The sequence below is a fragment of the Toxorhynchites rutilus genome, chromosome 2 (assembly GCF_029784135.1).
Source record: "Toxorhynchites rutilus septentrionalis strain SRP chromosome 2, ASM2978413v1, whole genome shotgun sequence".
NCBI lineage: Eukaryota > Metazoa > Arthropoda > Insecta > Diptera > Culicidae > Toxorhynchites > Toxorhynchites rutilus.
Genome location: NC_073745.1, coordinates 230,943,450 through 230,961,467, shown reverse-complemented (window position 1 = coordinate 230,961,467; position 18,018 = coordinate 230,943,450). Strand labels below are relative to the sequence as shown.

Here is an 18,018-nt window from a genome sequence, read left to right as displayed (position 1 = left end):
GGATGGGTGTCAGAAGTACACGAATGACAAGGAACACCAGCGGCTTGTTTGGTTCCGTCCTCGTAACCCTCACCTAGCAGCCAACTCGGGTTCGTCACTTATGGTTCGCCGAAGTCGCATTGAGCTAACCTACAAAAACAAACACAACAACTCCTAATGGGCGTTATATTTCTGCGGTACATTGGTATTATGGTTGGCAACTTTGTCGTGGCATTCCTTCGTCGGAAGCAGGCGCACCAAAGCGCCTACCAAGCCGCCGAACCATTCGCGGCGCGGGATCGAGCCAAATGAAGCAATCGACGGACAGGCTGCTGTGAAGAATGGGTACTTGATCAATTAAAGTGCCTGTTCGTGGGTTCTTTGTTCCGTTCCGCTGGTAAAAAAAAAACATTTTCAATTAGTTTTATTTATCTGCTGGGAGGGGGGATGATGGTTCACCTAGAACATTCGAGATGTCGACGCAAACAAATGCGAGAAGCGCGCTGGCCTGGCGGGGAAGTTGAGGGGCAAGCACGCTTGTTTGTTTGCAGATTTATGGGAAAATCGGTTGGAAATTGCATGAGCATGTGGTCCCGATGCCAGAGGTGTGTACGTTATGTTACGTAATAAGAATCTTGCCTAGCCGACACGCCGGGAGATACATATCGGGCCCCGGTTTGGTACCGCGCTTTGGAAAGGTTAAATTGTGTGGTTAGTGGGTCTCTCGCTTCACGCCGTTGTCTATTAGGGGAGCATGATAGGATCTTTCACAGCTTTCGTCGGAATAATTAAGCGAACAATAAAACGAGAGGTTCATTTTTTTTTCTGCAGAAATAATTCAATTTTTTATTCGAGTAAAAAACTAAATTGATATCTGTGTCTTTTTTTAGCTTTTCTTCGCAATAAATACAAAAAAACTATACATCATATGTACACAATTAGACTCATTTTGTTCTCTGCTGGGGGGATGTTTGCTCCCGCACACCGCTATTCGTTAATCGATGATGACTTAAACAAGAAATAAAAAAAAAAGTTCTAGCTACAATCTCAGGATGGAAAATTTGCTATCACAAAACAATTCTCCGGCAGGATGTGGCGGCAGTGTTTTGTCTCCCTGGTACTATTTCTTTCTCAGTAATGGATGGAATGATCTGTGGGGCTGTGAGCCTGCGCTCGTGTGTTTATGTGTGAGTGTGTGTGCGTGCGCGCGTTCTCATCTCGGGGTTGTGCTGCTAATGAAGACGAACAAGAAGGGTGGCGACATGTTGTTGAAGTTTCCAAACGGCTTGGGGACACTTAGTGCAGGTATCCGTGGGCGTAAGCACCATGGGCGTAACCGCCATAAGCCAGAGGAGCGTGGTAAGCTGGAGCAGCGACAGCGGCGTAAGCTGGGGCATGGGCAACGACTGGAGCATGAGCGACCACAGCTGGGGCAGCATAAGCGATTGGAGCCTTGACGGAGACCTGACGGGAAGAGACGAAGCAGAATAGAAAATAAAACATGAAATGGTGTGTTTCAAACGGATGTCGTGAGCGCCTGACTGATCGATTTTGGCATTCTACGATGTCATCTGACTGGTGTTGAATAGAGGCGATATTCGTGCTGTTCCATCGATTGAGAATCGTAATTATATCGTAACTTCATGGAAATCGAAAAGGCTTCCGATTCTGGACAATAGAATGTTTCTTGTTGGCATTTTAAACTCGTTTTATGCGCAATCCAGGTTAATCAGGTCAATGGTCGGAGCTTGCGCATTCAAATATGGATATTTATAACTTTGTTACGATACAAATTGCGATTGGAAGTAAATGGTCTCCCTGGCCAATAGCGCAAGGCCAAACAAATTATTCAATTATATCCAACCATGAATCACATTTGTGGCTTCCAGGCAAGCTTCAGTCGCCGGCAATTAACCGTGGCTAACCTGGATTGTACTGAAAACGAAAGTATTTCCTGTGAACCGTGTTTCTACAGCAGCGTCTTAGAATGTAAACAAATATTCACGAGTAACAAATATGATTTTATTTCAGTGTAAATGACTTTTTTCAGATTGAAACACACTGCCCTCATTATATTGATGACAATAACAAACGAGTTCATTTTGTTCATATCACTGATGCATGAAAAAATTTGCTATAATGAATGAATGCGGCATTGAGTGGGGTTCATAACTTCGCTGTTATTTATACTTTGAATATCAGAAGCAACATATTGATATTAATCACATTCGCAACGATATTCGTTCTAGCATTGATTTTGAGTCAAAATTCAAAAATAAAAAAAAATAGTCAGACTGGACCATTTGGAGAACAAAACCGCCAGAGTTCGATGAAAAGAACTTTGCAAGAAATCGCGCAGGATTTTTGTTTGTCGAGACGGTAACAATGGCATAAATAAAAAGCAACCGCCCACAGCTGCCTCAGGATAAAAGTAAACAACAGCTGATATTCATTTGGCTAAAATGGAATTCAATTCTAGCATCTTGAATAATCAAGATGAAAATGACACTGGGTGGAAAAATAAACTTCAAAACATATTAAAGAACAAAAGTTCATTTGCTCATATTCACTGGTTGTCTGGATCTGTCATTTTGATTTTCGTTTGGAATATATAGCTTTCGATGCCACCTAGCCCGAAAATCTATGCATTTGAGCTTAGATTTTTTTTCAACACTGTCCTAGAGTCCTGCTTGCGTAGTTCATAAATGGAATATTTACATATCACTTTTCAACTGAAAGAATCCGTCAGTATTCTATCACACCAATATTGGTGTCGGATTTCGAAGATGACAAGACAGTGAATTTCATGAAATAACACCTCCCACAAAAGAATGTTTAGTCATAGAGAGATGAATTAGGTGCGGGCATCGCAAATTGTTGAACTCTCGTGCTCGTGAAATAATTTTAAATTTCCATATTGAAGTATGAGCATTTTGCTTGTCATAGCCCTGTGTAGCAATGCGCAAGAGCGAGTGAAAATTGTGAAACGAATACCTCAGAAGTGATTGATGTAAATGTGAAACAAAATCAAGCTGAATCGGGCTGATTGCTCCGGTGCCCACTTTCGAGCTAGAAATTCTCCATTCGAATCACGTCGGACAATCGAAGCTTGTGTTAGAGCCTTCAATAATTTTGGAAGGGCCACTTACGGCCTCAAGAACTTCTTCTATTCTACCAAATTCATTTATATTCCAATCACTGCAATCGAAAAACAACCACACATCGTCAGTAAATAGGTGCCTGGAACAGTGCTTAATCACACCTGACGAATCACTAATGTAAAGACTACATTAAATTGATCTGGACTCCGGAGTCCAGAGTAACACCAAAGTAAACAAATTTGGACAGGCACATAATTAGAATAAACTACTTGTCGACGATTTGAATGTGAAATAGTGTCTCGAGCCTTCGAGTAATGTACAAGAACTAACAACGCTTTATTACTCTCGTCTAGCTATTCTACAACATTATTCTAAATGTGCAACACAGAAGATTGGTTGCCAGAATGATAGCAGTTATGTTACTTAGAATATAATAGTATACCTGACTTTTCAGCATCCCTCCAAATACCTGAGTAAAGGTACATAGAATGCTAATGAGGCGCAAATTGTTTAACGAATCTAGATTCCGCTTGTTTTTCGAAAAGGGATTATTCTAGATAGTTTCCGCACTTTAGTGCTTTGTTTAAAATATGAGCTAACGGCATCTGCAGTAGGGGTAGAATACATTTGATGAACTCAACGGGGGTATTGTCGAGACCAATAGCAGCTACTGTTACTCCATGTACAGCAATGATTGTTTCAAATATTTGCAACGTTAGTTTCATACTAAAAACAGTTTCGATTACTGAAACTGAAACATAAAATCATTAATTTTATTTAATCATTAGTTGATTTCTTAATCACATTCACCATTGGTCAACATCAATCGACACTTGGGAACGCTTTCAAATTACCAAAGAAGCAATCTACAGTTCGCTTCCTAAAAAAAACTAACGAATGAAATAGGAAAGTTCTTTGAATATGTGCATTTCTTTCATAAATTGTATACCAATATAATTCAGGGAATGTAACGTTACAGTAATAATTCACTGGTTCAACCTATATTATATTTTTATTCTCATTGGGTTGAGATGATTGAGTGCAATTAGAAGTTCTTCTTGAATTCGCATGGCATAAATATTAATACACAGAAGAAGAAGAACATTTGAAAATCCATATATTTAGCCTTCTCAGCATTATATCCGCCCTATATGAGCATAAACACATCCAAACTAGCGTTGGCAGAAAATTATTCATTTTCGGTAGAAATTTTTTTTCGTATCTTGAAGGGTGAAATGGGCAAAAAAGAGTATCTGTTTCAAACGTTTGTATGTGTGGGGGCAGATATCAGATATATATTCGAGAGTAGCACATTTACTGTTATTTTTAGGCTCATATAATGTAGTAAATCGAGATGCCAAACATGTGCTAAAAATTAATTTTGTGTGTAGAGACCGACACGAGGCTCAACGTGTCAGAGATGCTTTTTTGCTCTAGATTTTTCATATCATCTTACTACTATTTATCGAAAAAGATTTATAGCACTATATTGGCACTAATACAGCATCTCCAATGCCAAATAGCAGAATATTTCATTTTTTTATGTCAACATCAACTGGTCGGTGTTAACATTGTGACATTTTTATGATTTCGAGATAAACGAGTTTGAAGTTTGGTGCTATAAGGGGTTTTCATTGAGCGTTCAAAACAATTTCGATAAAGTATTTCTACTGTACGCGTGATTTTTCGAATCTGATTAATGTGGGATGTAGCTTACAAAACGATTAGTCTAATGCCATCAATAACTCGTAATTTTTAATTTTGCGACTTGGTCCGCTCTGACTTAACACCGACCAACTATACATAGAAACGAGATTATTTTAAACTAATTCATCTGTATCAACATTGACTCAAATAGTCAGCATTATATCCGCCAAATTTAATTATATGAAACATAGCAAGCAATTGTTCAATGTTGTGTATTGAAACTGAGGTTTTCCAACTACCAGTTACAAAGTTTTATGGCTTATTCGATGATTCGACAAACCATTTGTGAAATTGATTCAAATATGGAGTGTAACGAATAAGAAGATGAGAGTATCTTTACATCCGTTGTTCGCTGTGCTTATTTAGAACTGCGAACAATGCAAAATCCAAACTTTTGGTAATCGTAATATTTTTTTCAGAAAAGCTTATGTAATTGACTTTAATTTGATATATCGATTATCTGAATCGGTCCAGTAGTTCAAAAGTTATGAATTTTCAAAAAAGTCATTTTTGGAAAATATGCGAAAAAAATATTTTTAGGGCTTCCTAAAATAGAAATGGGCACCCTAATGGAAAAATGAAAAAAAACGGGTCTAATATTCTGCGATAAAAATCAAATCTACCGCTTTTCGTGAAAATCTGAAAACCACTTTATCGGTTTGGCGTGGAATGGCTGTATAAACAGCCCCATAACCGTTTTGTCTCAAAATCCGAACACTTAAGCTTTGTTGGCTATTAAACAATGTCTCATTGCTCAAAATGATACCTTTTCACGAAATTCATGTGGTTTTTGAATACAATAGAGCCTTTTCATTCATTTGTCCACCATAAAATTGATTTACAAATACATATTCATGATGAAAAACTAAAAATATGTTTGATTACATTTGTCTCAAAATCTGAACAGCAAAAATTCAATTAAAAAAAATCATATCTTTTGAGCTACTAGACCGATTCAGATGATCGATACACTAAATTAATTAGCTATTCTTCTTTGGAAAAATATTTTACTTCAAAAAATTTGGATTTTGTTCGAAACTTCGAAACTTCGAAACTTGATTCAAATTCCGAATTTGCCAACGCAAACATTTTATCGCTGGTTTTGATAGCCACTTTTTTGTAAATGCTTAGTATTATAAGTTATAGGCAATATCGATACCTGTAAATGATGTTAAAACAAAGCCTATACAATAAAGAATGTCAGGTTTTTTTTATTATTCAATTATGTATAACATTTAAGTTCAATATGCAAATCGAATATGGCAGATTCTGGCCATCAAATTCGTTGAAATTATATCCTCCTGTAATCATGTTTCTAATTCACTTCTACCAAGCCTCGTGTTAAATTTGATAACGTAAAACAATTATAACATACGTAAATAATGACCGGGATGAAAATGTGCTTGCCATGACTTGGGATTGCATCTTTCATTTCCAGTTTACGCCTGTTGACTGTTGTTCCCTTGAAAGCCAAGTTACGTCCACGATAAGTGTGTTGTTTTGTGTTATTTTTCGAAACGGTTCTCATGTGTAAGTCTTAATTGGGCATGCAGTTTATATCGCATTTTATATTAATTGCACTCTTTTTCCAAAATATATTTTTTTATTTTGTCTCATTTTGAGTTAGCCTGATGAGGTCGTAACTTTTACACTTTGACAGATAAAATATTTGATATTTTTCGATTTTTTTGCGAAAATTTTTATATTTTTTCTATATCTATGACTAATGGGACATATCGAATCTATTCAAATCTTAAAACCTATAGTTATGTATTTGTTTTGCACTCAAAGTTTTTGTTTCCAAATGACAACAAGATGCATTTATGGGCTAAGATGCTCTCGACTTTTTTTCTCGGGAAACATCACATTTCTATTAATCGGATCATATAAAGTGTAAAAATCTAGTATTTCACTTATATATCCTACTCAATATTGTTTTAAAAGAAGAGTGAAGCTAATAAAAAATCTCGCGTATCGCATTTGAGAATTCAAAACTCTACCAAACAGATGAGCATAATTTATAGGCATCGAAAATGGAGATATAACCTTCTAATTCTGGAGGGTTCAAAAATTTAAATAAATTTTTGAAAAAAATGGAAAAATGTGAATGATATGTGCAAGTTCAGTTCAGGGGTAAAATGCAATTCCAAGCATTCAAAAAAGTGCTACCCTTATTGGGAGTAAAATTTAAGTATCACCAAACGATAAACCAGTTTATCGCATATTAACCACACCCTATCTTTGTTTGAAGATTTTCAATCATGGCGAAACATTTTTGGATGGCGAAAGTATTAAAAATGTTGTGTTTTGAATTGAATTTACGGTTGGCAAGGAGAAGAACACATATGTTCTAAGGTCGCAAGCAGGATAGATCGTGTATAATAAGTATACTGTGGAGCTTGAATATGTTGATAAAACAATAACATTTAATAGCCCAGTTCTTTTGAACTGACTCATTGCTATGTTTAATTAAATTTAATTGGCGACGAAATTTGATTTTCACTATTATAATGCAATATCATTTATTATTTTAATTTCAACAAAAATGACTTCCCTCCAGCTAATGTTCATCTATTTGGGCCCTCGTTTTTCAAATAAGCACTGCGGTGTTTGTTGTTGGACTTGCTATGGAAGCCCAACCAATGACATTGCGTCACTAGAGAAGTTTTGGGTAGTTTAGATGAGGGCTTAGATCGTACATATAACGAAGATTATGTTTTTTATATTTGATTTTGTAAAATTTTATTGAGAATATGCCTCATTCGGAAGTAGAATATTGTTGGAACTCGAACGATTTTCGAGCGACGTGAATGAAAATCTTCTTTCTTGAAATTCATTCAGTCTTGTAGATTATTTTGGACGAGCTAAAAGCGACCCAAACTATGAGCCAACAAAGGCAATTTGTTTCCTAAATTTCTCAAAAGAGAGTTATTTCAAGATTATGTGTATGTCAAATGTATAAACTACTAACTCAGTCTGATTAGGTCATATTTGATCAATATGAGTATAGTGACGAATGAATTCCAGTAGTCATGTGACCGTAAACAGATATTGATTCCAACAACATTTAGTAAAAACAAAATGTTTTATATCGGTTATTTCGCAATCTCATTTGATGACAATTTCTGCAATTCATTGTTCCATTAAGAGCTGTTATTAAAAAAACTTTGTATTCAAATATGAATGCATGTAATCAATTTCAGTCTTCTACTTTTTTCCAATCAGATATCCTATGGCACCGCAGTAGAATGTGTTGAACTGAGCCAAATCAACCCGTCTAACGGACACATTGTACCGGATTGAATGGTGCTGGAACAATCAGCCCATTTACTGGAGGCCACCTGGTCACGAAACCACATCTGGCAGTAGCCAATTTACCCATCAAGAGCAGAAGGCGCATGGTGATTGACACTGAGCACCTTTTTTTACCCTCTCGATAGGATCCCACGAGAACACGAAAAACCAATTTCCACAAGTCGTGATCCTCGAACAGGCAAACACTATGGTATGGATTGAATCACCCAATAGATCATTCACTGGACCAGAACAATCCTATTCTAGAGCGGTTTTCTCTGTCCCACGGAAGCGCGCTAGGGTTCCGTCTTCGGTACTCACCTTGTAGGTGTTGGCATAGGAAGTGGCCAGTGGGGCAACGGCCTTAACGACTGGGGCGGCGTACGCAACTGGGGCAACGGCCTTCACAACTGGGGCCGAGTAGGCCAGAGGTGCGTGATAAGCGGCGGCGTAAGCTGGTGCGTGCGCATAAGCTGGGGCATGAGCGTAGGCTGGGGCACCGTAGGCCAGGGGAGCTCCGAGGTATCCGGCCGAGACGGCGGCGAAGAAGAGTGGGAGAGCCAACTAGAACAATTTTCAAAAACAATCATTGCAACTTTCTTCACAAAACAACACTTTTGTTTTCAATGTTTCACTGAACCAAAAATTGGAACTTCAACTCACGAACTTGTACATGATGATGCTGGTTTTAGTTTGGTAGTTTTCTTGAGAAGAAAATTTGTTAAAGCTGCTGTAGCTTAGTTACACTGTGAGACGGTGGACTGGAATGCTTTTCGGAGCTTTGATCCTGACTATTTATAGTTGGAAAATCCCTCGTGCCTTTCTGAACTCTGCCGATGTTGGTTTTCACCTCGGTGACATAGGGCTCAAACACACATACACACACACGTATCGATCGGGCCAAAAGGCGTGCGCGCGCAAATATCAGACCAAGAACGCCCAACCGAGCGAGAGAGAACAAATCGCCACCTCTAGAAGAGATAGTCATCCGCCGTTTTGCCTCTGCGAGTTGACTAAGAATTGGCAGGTAAGTCTTATTTACCACACCACACACGATCACGCTCGTAAATTTAATCCAGCCGCGAATCACAGGTAAATAGGTATCACCGCGTTGGGCTTTGTTATTATGCTATTTCGTGTTTTTGTATTTTTGTTGAATTCAATACGCGACCGCGTAAGCTAGTATCTGGGCATTCTGAAACGGCGAACGATGCTAGCGCGAAAAGCTGTTGAAAAAATCCACCTCCGAAGGCGGAGGGAGGGAAATGCCGAGACACCATCGACATATGGTTTCCAGTGGTGACAGTGCTGCCGATGGGTTAAGTGGTTGTTAGAATCACAGTTTAACTACTGTCTGACAATAGTCTCCCTAGTACTACATGATCGGAATACAGAGACAAGTATTTGATAACAAGTATCAAGGAAATATATAACGGAAAACTTATAAAAAATCTCGTTAATTTAAGTAAATTGGATATGCGATTGAATTGAATAGTTATATTTTTAATTTAAAATTTATTTGGTTAGACTACCTTCTGAAAAGTTTTTCTAATAACAACTGTTTCATGTTTTCTTTGAAAAAAATCACGACTAATCCTTATTTTATTTATAATTAAGATAGGAATATAGTGTGTTCAGCAAAAAATTAGACAACTTAAGAAATATAAGACCAACAAAATGTTAGTAAGAGAATTAAATGTAGGAAGTTATTTAAGTCTCAATTTAAAAATATCCAAAAATAAAACAAATTAAAAAAATGCACCGTAAAACAATATGTTCTATAATTATACTAATTTTTTTCTCAAAAATCTATTTTATTTGTAAATTTCAAAACAAAAATATGAATAGCTGACCAACAAATTATCCATGCATCGGAAGAAGATCACATACATAGAAAAAGAGTTTTTCAAACAACAACTTATTGAAGTTTTCTTTGAAAAGTTAGTAGAGGAACTGGTACAAATTCGGTACCCCATTTTGTTTTTTTGGACTTAGCATTGGCCAATGCTCGGAATTTCTTCATATTACGTCAGCTTATGAAGGGATCTATTGCGGACATTTCCCCGCAAACCGATTTCAAAAATCTTGATTTGGCTCGGATCTTTGAGCATAGAAGTGAAACAACTCAAATTCGAGTACCCGAGATGCCTGGGTATAAATTTTGCACCCCTTGTTTTTATTTTTTCAAATTAAAAAAATCGTCTTGAAATCACTGAAAAATGTATTTTTTGACATTTTCATACAAAATAGAAGTGAAGTACACTATCTTACGTAAATTAACTCAACTTTGATGAAAAAGCATGCAATTTTACAAAACAAAGAGGAACAAAAAAACGATTTTTTTCAAGAAAAAGTGAACAAATTTCATCTCGATTTATTTCTAACTAAAAACGTAAAGTAAAGTAAAATTTTGCTGCATGGGCATGCAATACTTAGCATAGTGTATCATCAACACTATGTTTACATTGGGGTGCCAAATTACCCGCATACCGAATTTTCACTTTGGAATGAAATCTATGAAATTTGTGATTAAAATCTCGAATTCGTTGAAGAACATCAATTTATTGATCCAAATCAGATTTAAAATCGGCTCACTATTCGATATTTAATGATTTTTCAAAAGACGCATATGAAAAATTTTCGAGATTTCAAAAACAACAAAACTTGAATTTTTGTTTATTAAACATAGATATTTTGGGTTTTTGGCATCTGACGTTTGTTACTACATTACTAGAACACTTTTTTTATTCACCACCAGAGTGCGCGCATTACCGCCGGAGATCCGGGTGGGTACCAAATTACCCACGGAGTACCGAATTTGTACCAGTTCCTCTATCCTAAACCGGGGGCAAATTGTTCACTATTTTCAGAAAGATGTGAATATTTCCGAATTTTGTCGTTATATTTAGACATAGTTATTTTTAAAATCAGTACTGGTGCTAAAGCCATAAATCGTTCTAGAATTTTTTGTTTAAAAAATCCTTAAGCGTTAAAAAAAATTCTTAGCGAAAAAATTCAGAATTTTCTAGTGTCATATGCACAAAAATGTGTAGAAGATCAATTATTTCTTCACCTACGGTCATGATAATTCAAGGGTTTGACGATACAAAAACCTGATTTAATCCACCTAAATGTATGGTCATGCCTTTCCATAACTCGATTTAACTCTTTGCGGTCGTTTGTCTGCTCTCAGCCACCATACCTTATTTACCGTTCTGGTCGTTTGTCTGCTGTCAGCCACCACAGCAAGAAACCATGCTAATCTTATATTTTACTCAACCAAGTGTCAGTTTATGCATTTCCTGAATGAAGCTTGATGTCTAGTGAACCTGTTCACGAATCAAAACGGTGTCCTATGAGTAATAGATAACAAAGTAGTCACCAACACAAGACAACGCACAGAAATGCATAGAAATGTGGGACAAAAATCATGACAGCAGAATGTAGTCATTGTAACACTTTGGTGTGATGGGAAAGATTGTTCATAAGTATCAGAACTACTGTTTGCATAAATGTCTCATGTTATTTGAATAATCGCATGAGTGTCCCAAGCGACAAAATCCTTTGTTTACCTGAAGTGAAAAGTTCTGATCATTTCGGATACGCAGAAATCATTATTTGAGTAACTACTGGTTCAAATTATGTTAAAGTGGTTGATTTTAAAAAGCAGAATAATTGTTTGGATGTGTCTTATGTCATCTGAATAATCTCATGTAAAAAAACTTTGTTTGTTAAAAGTAAAAAGTGCTGATCTTTTCGGATAAACATTGCTGGCATTAATTACACATTTATTGCATCAACAGCAAAAATGTCTCATATACAACGGATAATAAAAATAAAATTATATATTGATTATACTTTATATGATTTACTCTTGGAGACTTTCTCGGAAGTTTTCACACGAAGACGTATAAAAAAATATATTTTTTATATAAAAACATCACATCAAAACACATTGTTAGGTTAATACATAGTTCATAGTTCACATTGTTAACAAAAAAAAAATAAGAAAATGTTTATTTTTCATAATACTGCATGTATCACTGCTTTTTCAAGGAAAAATAATCCCGACCAGTACGACACCCATGCCCAAATTTAATACGACCGCAAAGGGTTAAACACTGATCTGATAATGTGGCCGAAAACCCTTGAAAAGGTCACCAATGAGCTATTTTTGACAAACAAGACGTTCGATATGTCACATGATGGGATTCGGTTCTGGTCATTCGCGGTGCTTTTTTGTAAAATAGTTTTTTCTCACTTGTTTGAATAGTAATTACAAGTATTTGATTATTTATTTAATTCATCATCATCATCATCGTAAATCAATATATTTGACGTCCATAAATATTGCTTTGATGTGTTGGAAATATGTTTCTTTATCATAGTTGAAAATGGAAACGAAAATGCTATTCAGACAAATATTAGTTTTCATGCAATTTAATAAGCGATTCGTTGAGAGTCATTGACGGGGGTATTTTTGTTCCCACCGAGGTGTGTTTCCCTAACACGGACTTCAAAATTAATGTGCCTAGGGGAATCCGCTTTGTCAAAAAATGCTCGTCGGGAGTATTCTTTCCCACTGAGCTGTGTTTTCTTAACACGGACTTCGAAATGAATGTGCCTGGGGGAACCCGCTTAGCAAACACATGCAAGTCGGGGGTATTATTTGGTGTTGAATACGTTTGTACTCGCTTGTCGTTGATTTCAGAGGGAAATGTAAAATACCATGATCGTTTGACAATTCTTCCGTTCACATATTTTGGTAGTCCTAAGCATCATATCAAACATAATCTATTACAAAAATTTCATTGCATTCTAAAATAATATTCGAAGTGGTGGTGGATTGCTTAATATGATTGCGTAGTTCTACGTCGAAAATATGCGATCGTGTCCTAGAAACAACCCTTTACAAATTTTTTTTATTTTGGAACATGACAATTCTGAGAATTTAAGCAATAAATGTTGCGAAACATTATTTTTTCGGAAGTTTTCATAGTTTCATCAGCAGTAGTTCAAGATCGCGGCTACCTGAGATATCTCTGACAGGAATTCCGGGCCTGATCACGAACTTCACTTCACGGTGAAAACGAAGTGAATTGTATGCAACGTTATTACGGCTGCCCCCGCGTGTAGAATCCGGAAGAGTTCATTCGTCGTGACAACTTTGATGAAATCGGTGTTATTATGAATAAATATCACGATACTGTCATGTCATGGAGAAAAAAAAGGTATATTTGTCACTTGTGTTTTAGATGGTGAAAGCTAGTCACGCGAAATGGAGTAAGTTTGATTTCGTATTTATTTTGCTTTTTTGCTAACATTTTGAATCCCGTCTCGCTTCTTAGGAATGAAAGGATAAACAAACAGCGGAAATTTTTTAACGTTTTAACTAAGAAAACGGACTTCAACAGAATGAAACATTTTCTGTCCTCTGTCAACTGGAACGACTTACTATGCGACCTGTCCGTTGAAGCATCGGTTGATATGTTTACTTCCGTCCTAATCTACGCATTTGGCCAATTCACTCCCAAACTAGTTAGTAGAAGACCACTATATCCTCCCTGGTCAAATGCCACTCTCAAACGTCTCAAGCCGATTGAAACATCAGCCCTCAAAACACTGTCGCGAAATCAAAATGCCTATGGACGGTCACATTACATCGCTTGTAACAACAGATACAAACGGCTCAATAAAAAGCTCTTCACTTCATATTTGTATGGGATACAACGGAACGTCACACTCAACCCTCGAAAATTTTGGCCTTATATCGACGAACAACGGAGGGAGGTAGGTCTTCCTGTGTCCATGAGTCTGGGCAGAAATGGAGCTGCTTCTCTTGCATCGATTGGTGACCTCTTCAGGGAACAATTTTCAGCTGTGTTCACAAATGAAATGCTTGATCCACAACAGGTGTCTGAAGCGATATCCAACGTACCACTTCGCCCAGCCATCGGCCCACATCCACAGATATTGCTTAACAATATTGAATCCAGCTGCGCTCGTTTGAAATGTTCAACAACTCCAGGTCCAGATAGTATTCCATCTATTGTTTTAAAAAGGTGTTGCTCTGCAATTTCCCAACCTTTGGCAACTCTTTTCAATCGCTCTCTGTCGACAGGAACATTCCCGAGTATGTGGAAGAAATCTTTCGTTTTCGTGCAAGACTGGCCAGGGGTACGTTTAGGCTGCTCATTTTGAATCACTTACCACATGCGACTTATTCACCAGAATCGGCTCCTTCCGATTGTCATTAGTTTTACTCGCTGAGCAGAGCTTCGATTCTTGAGAAAATTTGCGAAAATGACTTGATTTAGCAATCTTACAATCATCAATGTAATAAGGCGTCGTGCGCAAATTACGTAACGCTAAAAATCCGGAATATCTTTAATACACAGTAAGTAACGCAACCTCGACCCGTTACGTAGGTTGTGCACGACGCCTAATTGAATCGTTTTTAGGTCGCTACGATAGGAATTAACAATAGCTGGAGAACGAATAACGTGTCCCAAAAGTGAAAAAAGTTGTCAAAAATTAAAATTTTTGAAAAAAATATTCGAAATGGTCCCTTTTTTCTTCACGCAGAATCGAAAATGTTCGGGCCAATCCTAAAATGCTGCACGTAAAGGGTGTGTCACATCAAATTGCATCACGGAAAAAACGCTGTAGAAATTTAATTTTTAGGAATTATATCTTCAGTTTTCTCTTATAATCAGATAAGAGTGTATAGATCACGTTGGCCATGCTTCACTGTCAATTTTTCGTCAATTTGGAAAAATGTCGTCGAACGAAAAAGAGCGCCGTGAATTAATCCTGCGCACTCATTTTGAGAATCCGGAGTTGTCACATCGGGACATCGGTAAGATGCTGGGAATCGTCCAATCCACGGTCAGCAGAGTACTAAAACGATACTTCGAGAACCTAACCATCGACCGGAAGGTGAAGAACGGCAAAAATGGATGCTCCGTCAGTGAAAAAGATCACAAGCGCGTAGTTAAGCAATTTGGCCGTGATCCGAGAAGTTCGGTCCGGGATGTCGCCGATAAGCTGAATTTGTCAAGTTCATTCGTCCAGCGGACCAAGCAGCGGGAGGGCCTGCGTACATACAAGGTTCAGAAGGCTCCTAACCGCGACGAAAGGCAAAACATGGTGGGGAAGACGCGAGCCCGGAAGCTGTACACCGAAATGCTGACGAAGCCGCATTGCCGGGTAATGGACGACGAAACCTACGTCAAAGCGGACTTTCGTCAGCTGCCGGGCCTGTTGTTCTTCTCCGCAGAGGACAAATTCAGCGTTCCGGAGGAGATTCGCAAGCAGAAACTATCCAAGTTTGCCAAAAAGTACATGGTGTGGCAAGCGATCAGCTCTTGCGGAAAGCGGAGCGCCCCCTTCGTGATGACCGGCACGGTAAACGGGCAGGTTTACCTTAAGGAGTGCCTACAGAAGCGCTTACTACCACTATTGAAGCAGCAGGAGGGCCCGACCATCTTCTGGCCGGATCTCGCTTCGTGCCACTATTCAAAGGACGTGTTGGAGTGGTACGAAGCCAACGGGGTCACCTTCGTGCCAAAGGAAATGAACCTGCCCAACGCACCGGAGCTTCGCCCAATAAAGAAATATTGGGCGATTATGAAGCAGGCCCTCCGGAAGAACCCAAAGGTTGTCAAATCGGAGGCGGACTTCAAGAGAAAATGGATTTCTGTTAAAAAAAAACTACAACCTGACGTTGTACAGAACCTTATGGACGGGGTAAAGAGGAAGATGCGAGCATACGGGCTTGGGCTCGAAGTATGAATAAAAAGAAAATGCCAAAAGTTGTTTAATAGTTTTTATTTTACTGTCTAAAACGAAATGTTATTCCACTTCTGCTGCTTCAAGAAAAACAATTTATCGGTGGTGTAGTGAAATAAAAATGAGCCGTACAAGCATCGCAGATGCCCCTCGGCCAAAATAAGTTACGAATCCAGAATTCCTCGATTCGTTTTTAACGATCGTAAAGTGAAGCTACGCGAGTTAGCTGTGGCTGTAGGCATTTCAAAAGTGGGATACATTTCGCACAACATTTTGGACATTAAAAAGCTATCCGCTCGATGGGTGCCGCGTTTGCTGAGCATCAACCAAAAACAGCGGCGCATTGATGATTCAACAGCCGGATTGGCGTTGATGAAGCATAATCACGTGGACTTCTTTCGACGTTTTGTGACAATGGATCCATCACTACACTCCTGAATCCAATAGGCAGCACGCAGAATGGCGCTGAGGCATATTTCTAAAACATAGACGTTTCCTACTAGAGAAAGGGAAACGAAATGCTGGAAACTCGCTATACCAAGTGTATTGCTCTCGAAGGAAACTATGTTGAGGAATGAATACAGCTTTGCCCAAAAAACTATTGTTTTCATTAAAAATCCCGGGATTTTTCAGCCTATGTAACATTGTTGCAAATCAAAGCTCGCGTGCTGCAAACCTCGTAATGAACGTAATAATAGCACATAGGTACACTTTGTTCGAAGTGAATAATCCAGTGTATTAAACTCTGGCCTACTGGATGACCAGTCATTTGCGAAGGTGGTAGGCTTACTACCAACCATGTTATTTAACCGTTTTATTCCCTTCGATTCCCTTTCTGGCCGGGGGATTTTTCGTCAGAGAAATTTCCTTCAACTTGCACTGTGGTCACGCGTATTCAAGGCGTGTTATTTGGCTTAAGAAATCTCAACTAAGTATTAATAAATGACGCTAGTTAATGCATACGTTGAGACGGCAAAAGTTCCACAGGGAACGTTAATGCCATTCAAGAAGAAGGATGTGTCCCAAAAAATTACATCTACATGACTTCGTGCTTGTGATGGTCCTGACGCAAACCTGAAATTCAGTGAAATTCATTCGCCATAACGAAGGGAACCTGTAAAGAACAAATTCCGTTTAACACTTTGAACGCCCCGTCACCCAGATCTGGGTCACGGGTGTGTTTACTGGGAGGCCCCGTCACACAGATATGGGTGACACTTTTCTCGTTCAATTTGAATAGGATTTTCAAATGGAGTTGGATAGAATAGGCACTTAAATGTAAGTATGGGGTATGTAGAATAATCAAAAAATCAAAAACATAAAAATATAGCTGTGTATAATGCCGATTTTCCCCAGGCAGCTTGGTTTTGATGTCTCTGATAGGGAACTGCCGCAACTTTTGTTCCTACCGAAATGTGTCCCCTAACAGAGACATCAAAAACAAGCTGCCGGGGGAAAATCGACATTGCAAATACATGAAAGAAGGGGGAACGTTTTGTTCCTACCGAAATGTGTTCCCTAACAGAGACATTAAAACCAAGCTGCTTGGGGAAAATCGACATTGCAAATACATGAAAGTAGAGGAGCTTTTGTTCCCACCGAAATGTGTTCCCTACATTTCGGTGGGAACAAAAGCTCCTCTACTTTCATGTATTTGCAATGTCGATTTTCCCCAAGCAGCTTGGTTTTAATGTCTCTGTTAGGACATCAAAACCAAGGTGTCCGGAGGAAATCGGCATTGCAGGTATATGCAAATAAGGGGCATTTTTATATTGAAAGTGAGGTGAGTGATACGATTAATTCTAGAAAATTTAAATTTGAATTTGGAGCTTTAATGTTGGTTGCTTTATGCAATTTTATATCAATGACCGATTGTGTATTGTGAAAAATTTAGCACAAGTGTAAATGTAAAATTGTATATGGTAGCATTTGGATTTGATATATGAAACGATTTACTTCAATTTTCACAAATCGGAACCAAGGTGTGTTCCCGTTCGAGTACTTGTCGTTCGGTTTAAGCTGTCTGTTTTGTTGTGTTCATAGAAAGCGAAGAAATATTCGTAAAAGTGGTTTCCCATATACATTACAGTAAAATTTAAAAAAAATTACCTTGCCCGTTCATGTTTTTACTGATGAGAAGATTGAT

The 18,018-nt window shown here is 38.1% G+C and overlaps 1 protein-coding gene across 1 annotated transcript; it reads right to left on the bottom strand.

The window, feature by feature from the left end:
• Positions 1-846: 846 nt before the first annotated feature.
• LOC129770942 (cuticle protein 10.6-like) lies at positions 847-8,901 on the bottom strand. Its single transcript, XM_055774151.1, has 3 exons — positions 8,745-8,901; positions 8,403-8,645; positions 847-1,443 (listed from the first exon to the last, which is right to left on the bottom strand). Exons 1-3 carry the CDS (start codon positions 8,754-8,756, stop codon positions 1,276-1,278), a joined length of 423 nt encoding a protein of 140 aa, XP_055630126.1. The 5' UTR covers positions 8,757-8,901; the 3' UTR covers positions 847-1,275.
• Between the last annotated feature and the right edge of the window lie 9,117 nt (positions 8,902-18,018).